Raw genomic sequence first — 19,734 nt, forward strand, 5'->3', positions numbered from 1 at the left:
CGAATGATATCTCAGTAGGAATCAGATACGACAAGCACGCGCGCGAAATATTTTTTAAGACATTCTTCTAGAAACCAAAACTTTACCTTTCTCGCAGTGGCTTCCTGTGTATGCTTTCGCACAGCGACACTTATAGCTATTTGTCCGGTACAGAGGTACACAAGTTCCATTGTTGTGACAGGGCAACTTCGAACAAGGAGACTAAAACCGAGAAAATATATTTCTTACTCCCTTGATAAAAACCAGTTAAACAAACTTCGATGACGTATCGATAAAACGACTTAGAAATGACTTGCGACAAATAAAAAAATAAAGATAAAGCCATAGAGAGATATATTAATGTTGAACAGCTGAATAAAATTTGCTCAAACGATTTCAACCTAGTTAAGTTATTATTAGGATGAAATAATGATAATAAAAAACGTGAGGATAAGATAAAGTAGAGAAAGAAAAATAATTTTACCACAATACTGTAATGATACCAAAGATGGTTGGCGATGAACTTTTCTGAATGGGTGTAATGGTCAGATGGAAGCAGTTCACACAGCAGTTTGTCCATGTTATCATTCGAATCTGCCAGGTTGAAGGACAAACATGGATCCTTCTGGAGACACTTGAACGCGCACTCAGAGGAGTCTTGGACCAGTTTTGTCCCAACACTTGTTATGTTCAAGTAGAAGCTTTCATGAGCAAGGAAATTTGCGAAGACAAATTTATCGTTTGGTGTTTGTCCTGTGTTCGATAAAGAAATGAAGATGACCAATTAAAATTGTTTTTTCTTGTACTACGACGTAGATATCAGGAAAATAAAGCAAAAAGGAACGCAAGTATCACTGCAACGGGAAAAAGATGATACCTTTTGAAGTCTGCACACAACTCGCCGATACAAACAGAGCAAGAACATTGGCGGATAAATGGAAAAAACCCATGTTCTTCTTTTAGCTCAAACAGAAGTGATTTCCATGGTGATACACGACCTCGCAGTGCCACAGACACGCAACATTTAGCTTTTCTATGGGCTTTGCAAACATCTGCTTCTGGTAATGACACGTTATCTTGTGACTAATTATTCATTTATTTTCCCATTTTAAGCGTTTGGCTTCCTGTTTTGCTCCTGTTTGTCTTCCTCTGTAATGTTTTCTAGCATCCACCGGTGTCTTTACTTCTCTTTTTAGTTCCTATGGTTTTAGAGCGCTTGTTTAGAGCGTCTGTTTTTTTGTTTTTTTGTTTTTTTATTGTACATATTAAGCTTTATTGCTTGCAGACACCGCTAGGTGGGTTTTTGTTATTTCAGAAGCCCTTAGCCAGATTCTAATCTGAATTCTTTTAGCGGTTTTTGGTCTCTCCTTTTTACAGACCCTTTTTTCACACTTTTACGATGCTCAATCAAAAAGTGCTCAATCTTGAGCCCAAGGATTTGCATTGAAAACATGCATGAAAAAATTCATCATTCTGATTGACTAAGACAAATATAATGCAGTTTTCAAGTAACAATACAAAAGAGATGTAGTGCAAGGTCCTATATGGGGGAGGAGGGGGAGGGGGGAGGGGGTTTGCATAACAGGTAACATTAAAAATGTAGGCCAGGCAACAATAAAACTTTCCCTCTAAAGGCTTCCCATCCATTTATTGTACCTACCCTAGTTCTAAAATTACGATGTCAACGGTAGAATTTCCAGATTCTGTTAATTTTACTCTGGAATTTTCTAGACTACTGCAAGCTTACATCAGATTTGTAAAGAACCTACCTATATCTTTTTTCTTCTGTGGCCCTTATAGGACATGCGATGTTTTTCGATGGCAAGTGACATGGACTCCAAGAAAAAAACTGAACAGAAACACCCTAAGTATTTGAAGAGGTTGCGAAAAGCGATAGAGCACGGTAGTTTATTAGGGACATGCGGGCTTTTCTCCTAATCGCAACTTATCATATGCGGCAGGACATATGTGATTATCATTTTATAAGGCTTTCATAGCCGCACATTCAAAGTACCAGCGCTCGTCTTGTCTGCCTCTCAATGTTTGAAATTTCTTTGGGATCTTTAAAGATCTTGAAAGGCCCTCTAAATTCCTTCTCGAGTTTCATGAATGAATCAGAACAGAGAAAAAATTTTTTTCTGTCATTAAGCCTGCGTACAATAAAACAAGTAGCTGTCTTAACGTAATGGCAAACATCTGAGTAAATAGGTAAATAAATAAATGAAATATTTTCCAACCGCTCAGACAAAAGCAGCGTTTCAACGCAATATCATTTCATATTTTGGTTTTCTATAATATTGCTATTTTAATGCTATGTCACATGATCCAGCCAGGCATATGGTACATTCACTAATATTAGGAATTTACCATCACGCGAGTTACGATTTTAGGCTCTGCAAGAGTTTTGATCACTGACCAATGTAGTTCATGGCTCTTCAACTGTGACATTGCCATGAGTAAGATTTTTGAATGCAGACCAGTTAATAACAGAACCATGAGGTACGCTGCAATTTGTGTACTGAGCGGCAATGTCGCTTTCGGAGAGAACTTTATCCCACATGTTGACACTTGCCAATCGGCCATGAAGAGTTTGGTTACGATCAAAGCCTCCGCCGACAGAGTCTTGCTCTTGTCCAAGCACCAGGGAGCCGCCAGCCTTAAGTGCATAATTCTTAGTGGCATTATTCGTTTCCTGTCCAGTAAATTGGCCATCTTTATAGAGTTTCGTTACTCCCTGAGTGTTTCCCCAGGTGAGACACACGTGTTGCCAGGTATCATCGTAGAGATTTTTCGAGGTAAACCTGAAAAAAAAAGAACAAAACAAAAAGCAAACAATATAAAATATCTTGTAAAATTTAAAAAACGATCTCTGGCTAAAACTTTAAAAATACGAGCTTTCGGCTGTTTGCGCTACAGCCTTCAAAACCGTTGAAGGCTGTAGCGCAAACAGCCGAAAGCTCGTATTTTTAAAGTTTTAGCCAGAGATCGTTTTTTAAATTTTACAAGATGTTTTATCCTGGCTGCGGCCCCTCTATCTTTTCAAATATAAAATATATTTGATTATTCAAGGCTCTCCATTTTCATTGTCACTAAGTCAGTCAGTAAAGTCATTCAGTCTGTCGGTAAGGGGTCGGTCAGTTAAAGGTAATATGTAAGTGGCCTGTCAGTCAGTCACTCTGTCAACTAGTCAGTTTGTCAGTCAGTCAGTCCGTAAAACAGTCAGTAAATTGTCAATCAGTTAATCAATCGTTTGTCAATCACTTAATGGTTCGTACAGTCAAGCTTCCATTCGTTCAGTGCTTTCATTCACTCATTCATTCATTCATGCAGTCATGCAGTCAGTCAATCAATCTCTTATTCATGCAATTACTTGGAAAATAGAGACCTTGCTCACCGTAGAGTCTCCGTGGCTCGGTGGTAGAGCATCGGAATGCAGAATCCGGAGGTCTGAGGTTCGATTCCTCATGGGGACTCAGAAATTTTTCTTTGGTCCCACGCTCGTGACAAGACAACAAACATCTTTCTCTATTTATGAAATGCTTAATGAGCTAATTTCATCTATGCTATATCAAAGTATCATCTGAGCTACTATGTCGAAAGCCGGGTTGGTTAAGAAATCTCATCCTTTTATGGCTGGACCGTAATAAACGAATCCTCGTCTCTTAATAGACTTCTGTGTCCTATTGAGCATAGTGATCTAAATCACATTTTAAATAAGCGACCAGAATAGTCATTTGCAAAGCGTAAGGAAAATACGTCTAGATTTGTTTTGGTCAAAGATTAACATGTTTGTTATTTAAATCATGATAAGTAAAGAGAAGGAAGCCAAGGCTTTTCGTTTGTTTGTATGTTCAACTTTCTCTCTCTCTTCAAGCGTCAGGAAGGAGCCAATCGTAGCATTTCCTGTATCATGACTTATTGTGGTTTGAATAAGAAATTCCCCGACCGACTGTTAAAAAACACGATGTCCAGCATTACCGGAACAACTCGTCGCCAACATAAAAATCTGTTTGTGTTGGATAAATCTCGATAATCATCTCATTGTCCTGTTGTTTAGTGGCATAGCTGACGAAAATCTGATCCCCTTGGTCTTGAACAAGTTTGATGAAAAAACACAGCGACAACTGGCTGAGATCTGAAGCTATGGCTGGATTCTTCATGGCGAAATTTTCTGTAGAACGCGGCTCCGGAAACACCATAAGGTGCTCTATAACAGAGAAAATGAATTGCAGAAATTTTAGACAGTTGTTTGAGCAACTGCGCTTTCTTCAATTAATTTTCCCACTTCAGAAGTATTCAGTATTTGTATTTATTGTTTTTTTAGAGGGCACGGTAACGAATCTTGCAATCTGATTGGTTCTTTACCCGGTCAGTATTTTCCTATCTCTGCCCACGGGCCACGGTAACGCTTTCGTGAGTCGCCGAGTACATCCCAACTTTCGTTGTCATTTTTCATAAATATACCTCGTTTTCCGGCTGGGCAGTATTTTTAAGCAAACACGTCGGTCACTACCTCAAGCCGATAAATAACTTATGAATCCTCTCTTTTCTCTCTATCAAATCACTTTGGTTGACAGAAAAATATTGGTTTCAGAATGAATTTGTATAAACAATAGTGTCATTACGTTGGTTGACAAGCGGCCTAAAAACCTTCTGCAATCAATTTTAATCGTTCACAAAAAGTACCCAGAAAGTTGGAACGTGAGGTATTTGGTTACAGTTAAACTGAACGATGGAACTTTCATTCATTTAATATCTGAATTTTCTCGAACAATTTGTTCATAGTGAAAGAGCGAGCGAAGTTTTAATTTAAGTTCTACAACAAATATACGCTCCTGGTGAGTCTTTCCAATTCCGTTCAATTTGGACATTTGTACCTTAAATTGCACAACAGAAATTGAAGGAATTTTTTGAGAAAAGGCCGCATTACATTCCCTTGTGTCTCGTTGGAGTGTGCCGTTCGAATTTAGTTTTTGTGAAGGAAAGATCAGAGTTAAACACGCCATTACAGCAAACAAACGAGCAAACTCTCACAACTTCAAAATAAAAAGATTGAATTTACTCACAATTGATTTCCTCGCCGTTTACTTAATGAACAGAGGTAAATCTTCGTACATGAATGAATCGTCGATGAGAGTGAATAATACTTTCCGTTAGATCATTAACTGATTTTGAAGAAAACATTGTCGTGACAGTCCTTGCCAAACTAGTTCTGTTGGTTTTCAAATGTTCCTTCGCTTTTCTTTTTCTTGCGCGCTCTCTAATTGACAGGTGTCAGATTTTGACAGATACTTGTAAAAATAATGTTTCAAAGTTTGTTTGGAAGCCTTTTAAATCACCTTTATCGTTACGGAAATGAAAATGTTTCGCTGATATGAGGCATCTCTCTTAAATTTGCATCACCTCTATTTTAACTACCATTTACCCACTCAAAAATTGTTCAGTTTATGGAAGATCTTGCCGTATTTACGGCCATAAATCATTCGGGTTCTTTCGGAAAGAATTTCGTCAAGTTTAAAAACAATAAATATGTTATTTACCGGCTAAGGGTCGGTCCGTATGGTGAAAAACTGTGACCTCGGTCTTGAAAATGCTGCCCTCGGCCTACGGCCTCGGGCAGTATTTTCAAGACCTCGGCCACAGTTTTTCACCATACGGACCTCCCAGCCGGCAAATAACATATATATATCTTCTAGTGTTCTTCATAAATGCTGCACGCTTATCGGGGACGATAGCATAACAGTGTTCACTTGTAAGCAACATAGAATAAGACTCAATCCTGCCTTGTTGTCAAGTTTGGATGACCCGCAGTTCTAATTACTTAGGTAATTCATAGTTTGCCCTCGCAGTTTCTTTGCGAGGTGGCTGGTTCGAGTTGCACCCTCATCAAATGTGTAAGGCAATAACGTAGTCATTAACAAAGTAGAGTATGAAGAATCGTCGTATAGATGTCGTGGTTAATGCATAGAGTGAAGAAGGCAAAATACGAAGTTATCACTTACTAGTGAATATGCATGTACACGCACCCAAGTGTGTGCGTGTATTTGTGCACGCGCTTGTGCCTATTTTTTGCCTTCGTTACTACACCACCACTTTTACACGACACTATATATACTATACGGGTGTTAGTTGTGTTCGATATTTATTACCGTAGGTAAGTTTACGTGAAATCCTTTAAAACTTGGACATATCATTTCGTTTCCCCTTTGAGGATTTTCGTCTCTGCTCACGTTATAATAACGTCAATTACGGCGCTTGGCATGTTTACAAACCGTTGTTACCTCAGTAGTTCTTCTGTTGCTGCTTACCGACTCGCTTGTTCCGAAATTCCACTTTTAATTAACGAAAAAAAGCTAGAGAGAAGTCCGGAAAATGGTCGGTCAGATGATCTAATTGGCAGATGGTGGGACAGCTTTAGCTCAGCTACGTGTTTTGTACTCTGATATAGCACGCTCTTTCTACCAATGACAACGCGCGTTACATCCAAACATTTTTTCGTTTGGCTATCTTCTGTGAGTTCTGCTTTTAACCTGCTACCGCCGTTTATGTTTTTCGATTGCCCGTCCACCAGCTTCATTGATGAAAAGGTGGTTGAACGGAGTTTGTAAACTAAAACAAGTCAAACTGTCGAAATCTGTTACCAGGCACCGTTCACAAGGTAAGTTAATCCGATTTTAGTAGTTTTCGTCCTCTCAGACGTAGCTTAGTACTTTGCTAGCGAGTGGCACAGTCAACTTAGCCCGCAAACGTCTGCGCAAGTGCGACTTTTGTGTCGGTTGTGTAGCGCGCTTTCAAATTATCAGAACCAATTTGTCTGGCAGAAGCTTTAAGCCACCACACAAAATTGTAAGTTTAGGTGTACAACGTTTTTGATAAAGCTCAAATCAAAAAAGTGAATTAACAAGAAACGCATGATTAAGTTTGGTAATTTGGAATTATCAAGTTGAGTTGATAACGTAAACTGGCCTCTGTTAAGAGTTTAACCCATCCCTCCGACGAAGGGCCAACGCTCCAAACGTCAGCTTTGAAAGTGTTATCGGTCGGCTAGTTTACGTTTTCAACTCAGGTGACATTACCAAATTATCTTGTTCTACCCCAGTTCCTCTCCCAGCTTTGCGTGAGAAATTGGCACGTACCTGGCAAAAACTGATCCTCTCACGCATGCAGAGAAAATTTTGGAAAGACAAGTAACCAGGCCATCATGGCGGTCAGACACGCCCGTATGGGCGGCACATTATTGTGTCTTTTATTCCTTGTCGTACTTCTACGAGAATTTCGTGAGTCATCAAACTGCAGTTTTATGCATCCCGAACGCTGTACGCGACTGGTTATTTCACTCCACTTAACAACGTCAAGTGCTTACTACAAACTACCTTTCAAGCTCGCATCGAGGCGTTTTAATGGAGGAAGATTATTATTCACTGCTACTGGTGTTGGTACATTTCAAGCGCAAAGATTGTTGATTTATGGAGATGTTTCACCTAACCCTGGTCCGAGAAAGAAGCCTACGAAATATCCTTGTGGTGAATGTTCTAAATCCGTAAGAAGCAATCAAGACGCCATTTTATGTTCTGAGTGCAACACCTGGTCGCATGCAAGATGTCTGAATATGTCGAACTGGACCTTTCAGTACTATCTTAATAATCCATCTGTCGACTAGATATGTTCTTTCTGTGCCTTGTCGAAGTTTAGCGATTCATTCTTTTCCACCTTGAATAGTTCCACGCATGAAAGCGCGAGCGACACTGAGCTGGACCTTAGTTCACAACCTTCGGACATGAAGTTAATTTGAAACGAAAATCGCAAGGAATGCATTATAGCAAACCTAAATGTAAACAGTTTACCAAGCAAATTCGAGGAGATCAAGGAGTGGCTAACGAACAGAGCCTTCGACATTCTATCCATACAGGAAACTAAGATCGATCGATCCTTTCCTAACTCTCAATTTTATGTTAACGGGTACAAGTTATTTCGCCGTGACAGGACGAAAGGTGGTGACGGTCTTGCCGTCTTTATTCGCGATAACATCGCCGCAACATGTAAGAAAGGCATTAGAACATCAGTGGAATCACTCTTATTCGATCTACACATCGGACAAAGACGCTTTGCTTTAGTCAGTGCCTACAAGCCTCCTTCTGTTAACAATGCTACTTTCAGAACTGAATTGACTACAGTCCTGGATCAAGCGATATCTCTCTGCGTAAACGTGGTTTGTCTTGGTGATCTAAATTGTGACATAATTCATCCGTTTATGAATAATAACCAAGGCAAATGCCTTTTGGATATTTGCGATATCTATGACCTCGACACATTAATTAAAGAACTGACAAGAATTTCAATAACTAGAGCTCCTTGCCTGGACGTCATTCTTTCAAATGTGCCCATATTTATGAAATCGTCTGGCGCTATCGAAACAGGAATCAGTGATCATCTGCTAGTTTACACGGTTCTCAAAACTAAAATGTTACATGCTAACGCCGAAGTCGTCAAGAAACGGATATTCAAGACCTTTAAGCGAGATGATTTTCAGAAAGATCTCAGTCGAGTTCCTTTTCATGCTGCATACGTTTTTGATGATATAGACGATGTTTACTGGTGCTGGGAGACGTTATATAACTAGGTGTTAGATGACCACGCACCAATGCGATCTTTCAAACGACGATCTTCAGTAGAATCGAAGTTTATCACTCCTGAAATTCGGAGAGAAATGGTGGAACGAAAACGGCTCAAGAAAAAATTTAATAGATCACGTAATCAGTGTGATTGGGAGAGCTACCGTCTAGTGCGCAACAAAGTAGTTAGTATGAGAAGAAAATCTATACGTAGACATTTTGAGAAGCTGTGTTCGGAAAAATATGCAGGTCAAAAGAAGTTTTGGCGTGCCATCAAGCCTTATGTTAATTCCCGGAAGAATGTAGACAATAGCGGAATAACATTAAAGGAGGGTGACAAAACCATCAGGAATCCTCAAGAGGTGACCGAGACATTAAATAATTTCTTCACAAGCTGTACTCAAAGTACCAAAGAACAAAATCAAAACGGCTATCCAGTAGATTTATCGCACATATCAAATAACTTAATAAGCAGGCCGAATGTGTCGCTAAGCAACACTAATCCAACAGAAGTTTACGAGGTAATGAGGAAACTTGCTCCAAACAAGGCTTCTGGTTGTGATGGGATCCCTCCTCTAGCAGTTAAAGAATCGATGGATGTCTTATGCTTCCCTCTTAGTACACTGATTAATCATGTTTTAACTTCAACTAAGATACCACAACAGTGGAAACTTGGCGAGGTCACTCCAATTCTCAAAAAAGACTGCAGCCTATTAAAAACTAACTATCGGCCGATAACGATTCTGCCAGCTTTATCGAAGGTTTTCGAAAAAATTATTCATTGCCGAATAAGCCAGTATTTTGAAGAAATTTATCACAAATATGTGTTTGCTTTTCGGAAATATCACGGCTGCGACTCAGCACTTCTTAGTCTAACCGAACAATGGAAAAAAGAAATTGATAACAATAAATTGATCGATCTGGTCTCTATGGACTTGTCCAAGGCTTTCGACACCTTACCTCATGAACTAATTGTTTTGAAATTAAAAGAATATGGAGCAGATGAAGCAACAACCTCCCTGATAAAAGATTATTTATCAAATCGATTCCAAAGGGTGAGACTGGGGATACGCTTTCCAATTGGCAACCTATATGCAATGGTGTACCACAGGGATCCATCCTCGGCCCTTTATTATTCAACATCTTCATGAACGATCTTTCATATGTCATCAAGAAGTGCACTCTGTCCACTTACGCTGATGACACTCAAATCTTTTTCGCCAATCAACTCTCCAAAGTTGAAGAAACAATCAACAATGACCTTATTAGTGCTGATATATGGTTTGCGCTAATGGTATGAAGAGGAACAGTTCAAAATACCAGGCTATGGTGTTGGGAAAACACAAAGGAACTGATGAACCAGTGTTTAAGTGTGAGGAGTCACAACTTCCCATATCCAACATAATGGAACTTCTTGGCGTGACAATCGATGATAAATTAAATTTTGAAAAGCACATTGCTAAAATATGTAGAAAAGTCAGTCAACAAGTCGCCGTATTAAAAAGGATGCAGAAAATGTTGCCTTTTGAGACTAGAAGGGATCTTTATAAAGCTTTCATTTTACCACACTTTAATTACTGCTCCGAAACGTGGCACTTCTGTAATAAAAAGTCATCTGACAAGTTAGAGTTGGTGAACAGACGTGCGCTCCGTTTTGTTTTTAGAGATAAGTCCTCGCCTTATGAGGAACTTTGCAAGCGTATCGGTCTCTCAAGTCTTCGTGAACAGCGATTAGCGAAAATATTGTCCACTGTCTTTAAGATATTAGCCAGTGATGCAGGTCCAAAAAGCTTACGTAATCTTATAACAGTTAGGTGCTCCACTTATAACCTTAGGGGTACCACAATACTGGACCTCCCAAAAGTAAAATCAACAACCTTCGGGTTAAGATCATGGAGATATGCTGCATCGAAATTATGGAACGCTTTACCGGACGAGTCTCGAAAGATACAAACATTTACTGCTTTTAAAAATTACTTTAAAACATTAGATCTCACGGGACTTTAGTGCGGTGAGGATCTATCCTTGATTATATTTACTGTTTTTAATGATTACATTTTATACATTTCACTTGGTGACAACATTGTTAAATTCTTATATTTTAATATTAGCTAGTTCTTAATCTTAATTTATTTAAATTTATATACCTTCACAAGGCTTTATAATTTCCTTTTCTCTTTTTATTTCGTGGCGTACCTGTAAACTAGCTTTTAGCTAAGCGTTCTGACTACGTTAAATAAATTGATTGATTGATTGATTGCACGACTTATGAGCGCTGTGCTGGCTCTGTCATAATAGGTAAATTCAGTTTCATTCGAGCAGGAGGTCTACGGTTTCCTCTATCTCTTACAAGTCGATGATGAATATGGCTGGAAACAGCTAGCAGTTTTTTTAGACACCCACCGACTGCATTGAAAGCGCTCAAAAGAAAATTTTCCTTTCCGCAGTTCAACGAATTTTTCTGATGTGTTCACCAACGGTTTAAATTTTGACGTAGCAGGTGTCATGGCAATCACTTTTGATATGTGCATGTTATGGGGAAATACTGTTTAAGTGCCTATGACATGTATTGTTTTGTATTTTCTGGTTGATAGCTGTTTTTAAAATTAGAAATAATCGACCTTAGCGCTTCCGAATTCTCTTTGACCATTTTTTTGGGCATGAAAAAAGGGAGATGAAGTGCGCGGCCCAAACTATCGTTACATAGCTGTGACGTAGAAAACTGTGAAGACATGTCGGCCACTATGGTAGAGAAAGGAGAAACCTAAAAGAAAGGACGAACGTATTGGATGGCCGTAGCGCCAAATGATGTTAGCCTACAAAAATAATACACATATACCGGGTATTTCTACACACTACTTTCCAAAGGATGTAGCTATATGGCGAAAGTGGACACGTTTTGATCGTCGATGTCGAGGAGATTTTACACTTCAATTTCGTCAGCCTTATGCTCCTTACTGGCTCCGAAGACGCCTGTTACGAACATACACCACTAGCTTTAGTCAATTCAGGGGAAGATAAACAATGAAATCAGCTAAGAAAAATGCCGATTAATGAAATTTCATGTCACAGGCACTAAAGAGTTTTTTGGGTTGATCTCGTAGAATCTTCAATATATTTTTTTTCTCAACCTCAGGAAAATTCTTTTTGGGCCGTATCCTCGCATTTGAGAAAATATCAACAAATTGAATGACTCAAAATTCAAAATTACTCCTAATTTTCCAGCTTCTACGCGAAATTATTCATATACCGATCTCTTAATCAAGTTCAGATCCAAAACCAAAATGTCTAAGTTGAGAAAAAATCTATAGAAGATTTTACGAGATTGACCCAAAAAACTGTGTGACGGGAAATCCCTATGTATAAGCATATTAACTGTGGTTGCCTCGAAACGCGCACTACTTCAAACTTAAATCGTTTTCTGAACGCGTGTAAATTTCGTTGGACTTCGTGAAGGGATAATCGCTTTTTGAGCGCTTTTATGTATGTAATCGGTATAGGTGTCTCGGAAAACTGTTTCGAGCTACCTTAGCTCTAAGGTGGAATATTAACTGACCTATTTTGCATCTCTGTTTTCCTTCTGGTCCCGAGGAACAGCTGCAGTCATTATCAACTGATGTATAAAGAATAGGGAAAATAAGTAATTATTGGAAAATTTCTGATTGCAAAAGTAAGCCAGTGTGAAGTCAAATGGCGACGAGTGATGACTCAGTAGGAATCAGATACGGCAAGCACGCCCGCGAAATATTTTTGAAAATATTATTCTAGAAACTAAAACTTTACCTTTTTCGCAGTGGCTTCCTGTGTACGCTTTCGTACAGCGACACTTGTAGCTGTTTTTCCGGTAAAGAGGTACACAAGTTCCATCGTTTTGACAGGGCAACATCGAGCAAGGAGACTAAGACCGAGAAAATCAATTACTTACTCCCTTGGTAAAAACCGACTAGGGACGAATAGTAAAAAAACGACTTAAAAATGGCTTGCAACGAGAGATATGTTTATGCTAAACAACTGAATAAAATTTGCTCAAATGCTTTCAACTGGTTTTAGTTATTATCAGGATGAAATAATAATAATGATAATAATAAAGCGTGATAATAAGATAAAGTAGAAAAAGAAGAAGAATTTTACCACAATACTGTAGTGATACCGAAGATGGTTGGTGATGAACTTGTCTGAATGAGTGTAATGGTCAGATGGAAGCAGTTCACATAGCAGATTGTCAATGTTATCATCCAAATCTGCCAAGTTGAAGGACAAACATGGATCCTTCGCGAGACACTTGAACGCGCACTCAGAGGAGTGTTGGACCAGTTCTGTACCAACAGTTGCAATGTTCAAATAATAGCCTTCGTGAGCAAGGAAATTGGCGAAGACAAACCCAACGTTTGGCGCATGTCCTGCGTTTGATAAAGAAATGAAAATGACCAATTAAAACGGTTTTGGCTTATACTTTAAAACACGATGTGGGCATCAGGAAAACTAAGAAGAAATGAACGCGAGTATCACTGCAACGGAAGAAAGATGATACCTTTTGAAGACTGCACAAAACTCGCCGATACAACCAAAGCAAGAAAATTGGCAGATAAATAGAAAAAAGCCATCTTATTCTTGTAGCTCAAACAGAAATGGTTTTCATGTTGAGAAAGGATTTTGTAATGCCACAAACATGCAGCATTAAGCTTTTCCCACGGGCTTTGCAAATCTGCTACGGTTAATGACACGCGATATCTTGTCATCAATTAGTAATTTGGTTTCCTTTTTAGGCGTTTGGCCTCCTGATTTGCTCCTGTTTGTCTTCCTCTGTAAATGTTCTCTAGCGCCCCTGGGTTTCTCAAATCGCAAAAACTGATTTCTTTACAGGCAATCCACTTTTGGGTGCCGAAGTAAAAGATGAAAAGGCTATTTCCTAATCCTTTCAATGTGGTGTCATGAACCAGACCTTTCTTCGTTTTCATCATTAGCCGCGGCTTAGCGCATAACATCGTTTTAAAACAGATACTTGAAGCTTTTCTCATATCACTTGGTACCCAGAAACATACCTATGAAGAGCCCCATGGCAATTCTAAAGAAAGCAAACAGCCAATGATCATTTGAAAAAGCAGAAATAATATTAAAGAGCGTTTCCGAGCACGTGACCATAATCTGGCCGGTGTTGTTTTGATCACTTAACGACCTTTTTTCGCTCAAAACACATGACGACTTCCTACTTCAAGGAATGCTTTTCCAACTAATTTCTATCGCATCCGTGTAAAAAAATACAAGCATATGCGTGTACTGAAAAACAAAAGGGAAATTCAAACTACGAGAACTGGCGAGTAATCGGCCTCTTCTGCTACACGCGGGGTTTTTGGTGTAGCATACGTGTGTTTCCCATAAGTTACAAGCACTTTACGCACGCAATCATGATATGAGCAGTGCAAGGTAGAATGGTCATTGTCAACCGGGAGTGATTATGTGCGATATTTTGCTTCATCACTCTTTGCCATTTCTACCACTTAATTCAGAAAAGAGAGGGGGGAGGGGGAGGAGGGGGAGGGTTAAAATTCCTCGAGATAGGCTAACAAAGCGATTGATGGCGATGTGCCGCTGGATAGGGTCGCATTTTCACGACTGAATTGACTTTTATGGCGTCGCATTTTCAGCTATTTTCAATATAGCTACTAGAATGGGGTTACACATATTTGAGATTTTAGGCGTTAGAAAATTATTACAAGTAAGAATTCATAAACAGGAAGATTCATGGTAAAAGTGTTGTTACCGTATTTTAATAAACGGCTCCCATTTCATACAGCAGAGGGAAGCCGGCTGCACATACTGAGTAAAAATGACCCATGTAGCCCCCCCCCTCCCCCCCCCCCCCCCTTTGGGGGTTTCCATCAAATACTCAAGTACCATAATTTCTATACTTGCAATGGTTCTACTTTCTATCTTTATTTTAACACCTTAGTTTGCTAATAGCAACTTTAAAAGTATATATATATATATATATCTCTTTAATACTTTATCCACGGGTCGGCCAAAGGCACCCTCTGATTCCCGAGACTTTGCCTGCGCCATTTCTGAAAAGTTGATAACCTTAATGTATGGATCACTAAAGTGAGCCAAAATCGTAGTTATGATTGTTAAAAAAATTCTTAAGAAACAAACCTTGAAATACCACTGTGGGTGCACTGTTGAGTTATTATTTAAGAAAGCAAATAGTTTTTAGAACAGGAATGGGAAATTCAAAAAAGAACAAGGAAAATACTACAGAAGTGCAACCCTATCGACCCCATCAGAAAACCGTGGCCTGGGTTTGGTCTTTTGTTTAATTTGTCCTCGTTGCGAGTGTACAGACGATAGTAACGATCGACAGAAAGAGCTGCCAGCATGTTTTTTTATTTTATTCGAGACAGTTTCTTTTGCCTTGGGCATGAAGAGGCTGGGATTTTTTCAGGTGCAGTAGATTTTGTTTGGTCGAGTTTCATTTTTTTTCTTGTTTTTTGTTCTCAGTTCCATTTCCTAATTTAATCGCTCTGTTTTTTTGTTTGTTTTTTTTTACATTTTCAGTTGCTTTTTGATGGGCATGTTTAGTTCACATTCATAACAATATAAGAGGGTCTGAATGAGGTTAGCCGTTAGGCGTAAAAATTGATAAATTTTAACCAAATGTTAACCTTTAGATTTGTTTCTTTTACAGCAAGGTGTCATTTACTTGTCATTTTGGATTAACCGTAGCCGTAAAATGGCTAAGATTTTAACCCATTAGCCGTAAAAGCCTCCACCCCATTGACCCCTCATATAATCTTTCTATAACTGCGTGTGACGAAGCTTTTCATTTGAATTTCTGAAAACGTCCGTCGTGACTATCGTCTACTTAAAAACAATGGAAATCCGCAGGCTACACTTTGAAAAGTGTAGCCTGCCGATTTGATTGTAACTTTACAGGCCAATTTAATTCGTTTTAAAGGCAAGATGTCTATTTGAGGTAAATTTATCGTGAGATTTTTAGAAGGTAATGCCCTTTTATCTTATCTTAAATATTCGTACACCGTAAACGATGAAGAATGAAACTGAACGAAACTTTCGACATAACAGGATTGCGTCGGATGATAGTTTCTCCTATTTTGTTGCTTTATTTTTGCATGTGTTGATAAAGTTTGTTAAGTTAATCGTTTGCTCGTCTACGTTAGTATCATCACTACTGAGAATTACACAAACTAACAACTTATGAAAGGAAGAAATGGTCTCACACTTTAGTGTTGAAGTCCCTTGTGCCTTCCGTTGGCTCAGCAGGTGAGACTGTTTTCTTTGAAAACAATAGAACTGATGGTGTGCTTCTGGCAACTCCTGTCTTTGAGTATCTCAGCGGAAAATGGATTGACTCATGAATTTCCTCACCATGCCACGAATTTGATCTAGGAAACTTCAATGTCTTGGAATTTGTGGGTAGTTTATTCTGATCCCTAGAACCACTCCAATTTGCCGATATCTCTATTTTACGTTCAATGCTCTCAACAGGATCTCTAACAGGATAAGTCACTTGGAAACTGGGCGGGGCAGACATGGATCTAACACCATCAGTGTTGAATGCCTCAGTTGGCTTGAATGAGATCGATCGAGCCCGCCTCCGCCAGAACTTGAGGCCTGGAGTTCTCGTCGTAGACTCGAGATGCAAGTTAGGACCAACGCCATGCTTGGTCTTTCGTGCCAATTCGTTTTTTCTGTGGACTGGTACCACAGGTTGCCTTTGCGGAGGCTTTTTTAAACGCAACATTTCAAGTATTGCATCTCTAAAAGGGCGGACTCTGTAGCAGTACAGAATAGGGTTCAGCAGTGAATTGAGATGGGCGAGAAGCTGAGTCCACAACACATATGAACTTACTCGAAGGGGAGGTAACATCACTCCAACGGTTAGTGTCGCAGATGCTGGAAGGAATGAAACTAACAGAATAACTGTTAAAATACCGGTAGTCTTGGCGACTTTAGCTTCCAGCTTTTCTTGAATCATAGTATTTACTGAAACCATTTCATTATCTTTCCGTTTGCGTACCCTCAGAAAAACTTTTGCATAAAAATATGGGATAGCTATAACACATCCCAAAGATGGCAAGGCAACCACGGTGTTTACAATCTCGATGAAGAAGTAGTCTACACCAGCGGCTTCTAAAATGTAAGTTGGTACTATCGTTAGAAGTGCTAAAAGCCATGAAAAGACAGCGTACCTTTTTACTCGAGTATTTGTGATAAGATTTCTATACTCTAACGGTCTGGTTATGGCGACATTTCTCTCCCAAGCTATCACAGCTAAATGATATAAAGTTGAAGATCCAGCAAAGTACAATATTATTAAATTAATGTAATCTAATTCACAGAAATTTTTAATGGAAAAGTGATGAAGAAATACCACCGCCACGGCGACGGTTATAGGCATTGATAAAGAGCTTATTATGAGATCTGCTATTGCCATGCTCGCGAGTAAGATAAATGTACGGTTATGCGGTAATTTCTCTCTAGTCACTGCAACGATCAGTAAAACGTTTAAAAATATAGTTGCAGGAATTGCAACGAGGGTGATGACTACTGTAGCTTGAAAGGAGGCTCTGTCATGTAGGTAATAGGTGAAGGTTTGATCATGAGGACAGGAAAAGGACATGATCTTTGCTTGGTCAATCAATTTCTGGTCTTTTTCTCACCACATCCTAGAAAAGAAGCAATTTCTTTTAACAATTTTGTAATGTAGAAAAACGAACACGAAAGTAATTAACAGTAAATGGCCAGCACATAGTCTGCTCTCTCTTTTACCCCAGAATTCCCTTGCTTAAATTACATGCAAGAGGTAATGTGAGGATAGTGTCACACGAGACCACAAATTTGAGGAGTAATCAAACCATAAAAATTGGGGGTTTCGCAGAGGGTTTCAACGGAGTGATGGCCTTCACGGCTAATATTTTTGCCAATGTACGACTAACGGTTCATATCTTTCCGTTGAAGTCACCAGAAAACTTTTCACGGTCGTTTTTTTCTTTTTACAACTAACGGTTCAAATTTGTCGATTTTTACGCTTAACGGGTAAATTTTTTACGGCTAACGCTGAACCCCATTGAGACCCTTCGCAATTAGCTTTACATCTATCATCTGCAAATTTTCCTAATTTATTCCGTTTCGTAGTGTGGGTTTTTTCGTACAGCATGGTCAAAAATGGAGTTATTATTTCGAGCGACTTCAGTCTGAGTGTGATCACCTTCCCTTAAAATTGGCTTGTTATGTTAAATCTGATATATCGCGAAGACAAACGCGTACAGTATCGCAACACAACTAATTTTTTTGTCACTGATAGGGCCTTGCTATAATCTGAGTAAAGCCACGGTTACAATTTGGACTTCCATAGATAAAAAACAAATTGATTTTTCAGTCTTGATCTTCCAACAGGAGTTTACGCGTCAGCTGGGTTTTGGATTTTACCACTCGTCACCCGAGATTCAATTCGTACAAAGATATTCTCAAGTGGAAAAACAGGATGATATCAAGATCGCCGCTTGCATTATCAGTTCTTTCATGACTATTCCTTTTCTTTTGACTAGTTTCTTTTTGATACGTTTTGTACGTTGTTGGTTTTAGCCTACCTTTGCTGCTGTTCTGAGATATCTCAAAACGAGTTTTCATCTTCGTGCACTTACTTCAGATTTGATGATGAACGCGCATCAAACATTATATTTTGTTCGATGTCCACATCGGATGGAAAACCGGAAATTAGGTAAAGTTGTGAAAGAATTCTACAGGGGCTGTCAAAAGACAAATTGAATTGTAATGTAGATTAATCTGCTATCGTGGGACATGAATTGACAGGAAATTGATCTGGATTTTTTCATGAAGAGCTCTAAAGACGATCACAGCTCATAATTTTATTATAACATAATAAAAAAATAATCTTAACACAAACAGATTGGAAGCGTTGTAGGTGCTATTATTTATGTAAAAAATATACGAAGAAGCAGGGCACCAATTACGGATTTTGAATGGAATATAAAGAATATCACGGAGCAGGTGATTACACTGAAACAAACAGCGACGAACTTCTTTAATTCTCCATTATCTTAGAGTTAAATTGTGAATAACATATGATGAAGGAAGCGCAACATTAAAAAGCCTTGTAGTTGGTCGTTGGATCCCTCTTCATACTTTTCCTCATCAATATTACTCCTGTAATGAGTCCATTCATATTGGCAAAACAGAGTTGTACTCAAGTTGCTGGATATCTCGCAATTCCAACTATATATCTTGTTGAAAAGAGTTGTTTTGACGCTATGCTTATCATTCGTTTATTCTTTCAGCTTTTCCCCTGAGAGATTATAAAGGATTAAATTGGGAAAATTACCTTTCAAATTAGTTTAGGTGCTTTATGAAAATACCTCCCTTCAAGTTCCACGAACCGTTCGACATTTTTTATACTACGTATTTATATGCTTTTTGTCTTAACTATATGCTTTTCGCGTCTCCTAACGCTTATCTAGAAAAACACAAATATAGTTGACTCCTGATAGCTCGATAACTCGAAACTCCTAACGACTCGAAGCAATTTTCGTTTCCCTTCAGGTAACTCTCTATATATTTGACCCTCGATAATTCAATTCACGTCAAACCATGTCTCTCAGTACTCATGAAATCAAAAGAAACAGTGTACTGCAGTCCAAACATTTCATTTATCAGTGAAGTAGCCATGTCATCTTTGGCCTTTTTTGTCATACAAATAAAAATATACCGTATAAGTCCAATTTAGGTTTCGTTGGTTTTGAGTATATTAACTACAATGCCTCTCCCAAGGCTTTGCTTCGTTTTGTTTCACCTTACGTTCTGAATTTTACAGTAACTTAATTTTTCATTTTCATTCGCCGTCTCTTTAATCAAATGTTATCAAAATGTATGCTGCATGAATAGAAAAACAATAAACACCACATTTTCTTTGTTCTCCGATTTTTTGTTTTCAACCACCGATAACTCGATCTCCCGAACTCGAACTCGAACTTTTTTCAATTTCCGTCGCTTGAAAGTTCGAGTTAAGGCGTTTTTGTTATGAGTAAGAGTGTCATTTCGCAAAGAGCTAAATGAAGAAACGGGCTAATGTAGCAGAAGGTCTAGCGTCTTTGTGAAGAAGAAATTT

The 19,734-nt window shown here is 38.7% G+C and overlaps 3 protein-coding genes across 3 annotated transcripts in view; all 3 read right to left on the reverse strand.

The window, feature by feature from the left end:
• The window catches only part of LOC149049229 (C-reactive protein-like), a 10,473-nt gene extending 9,409 nt beyond the window's left edge, over positions 1 to 1,064 (reverse strand). Inside the window, exons 1-3 of the mRNA XM_089201877.1 lie at positions 857 to 1,064; positions 464 to 732; positions 87 to 201 (exon numbers count right to left, since the gene is read on the reverse strand). Of these exons, the coding sequence (XP_089058003.1) occupies positions 87 to 201; positions 464 to 732; positions 857 to 929 (457 nt within the window). The 5' untranslated portion in view covers positions 930 to 1,064. The remainder of the gene's footprint in view (positions 1 to 86; positions 202 to 463; positions 733 to 856) is intronic.
• Positions 1,065 to 2,276: 1,212 nt separating this feature from the next.
• On the reverse strand, positions 2,277 to 13,302 carry LOC149049233 (C-reactive protein-like). Its single transcript, XM_089201879.1, has 6 exons — positions 13,123 to 13,302; positions 12,723 to 12,991; positions 12,375 to 12,489; positions 12,148 to 12,204; positions 3,958 to 4,186; positions 2,277 to 2,780 (listed from the first exon to the last, which is right to left on the reverse strand). The coding sequence occupies exons 1-6, from the start codon at positions 13,193 to 13,195 to the stop codon at positions 2,405 to 2,407; spliced, it is 1,119 nt and encodes a 372-aa protein (XP_089058005.1). The 5' UTR covers positions 13,196 to 13,302; the 3' UTR covers positions 2,277 to 2,404.
• A 2,114-nt stretch (positions 13,303 to 15,416) lies between these two features.
• On the reverse strand, positions 15,417 to 18,326 carry LOC113676367 (adenosine receptor A1). The gene is made up of 2 exons (XM_089201880.1): positions 18,200 to 18,326; positions 15,417 to 17,275 (listed from the first exon to the last, which is right to left on the reverse strand). Exon 2 carries the CDS (start codon positions 17,227 to 17,229, stop codon positions 15,823 to 15,825), a length of 1,407 nt encoding a protein of 468 aa, XP_089058006.1. The 5' UTR covers positions 17,230 to 17,275; positions 18,200 to 18,326; the 3' UTR covers positions 15,417 to 15,822.
• Positions 18,327 to 19,734: the final 1,408 nt, after the last annotated feature.

This window comes from Pocillopora damicornis, chromosome 3 (assembly GCF_964200805.1).
Source record: "Pocillopora damicornis chromosome 3, jaPocDami1.2, whole genome shotgun sequence".
NCBI classification, from domain to species: Eukaryota; Metazoa; Cnidaria; class Anthozoa; order Scleractinia; family Pocilloporidae; genus Pocillopora; species Pocillopora damicornis.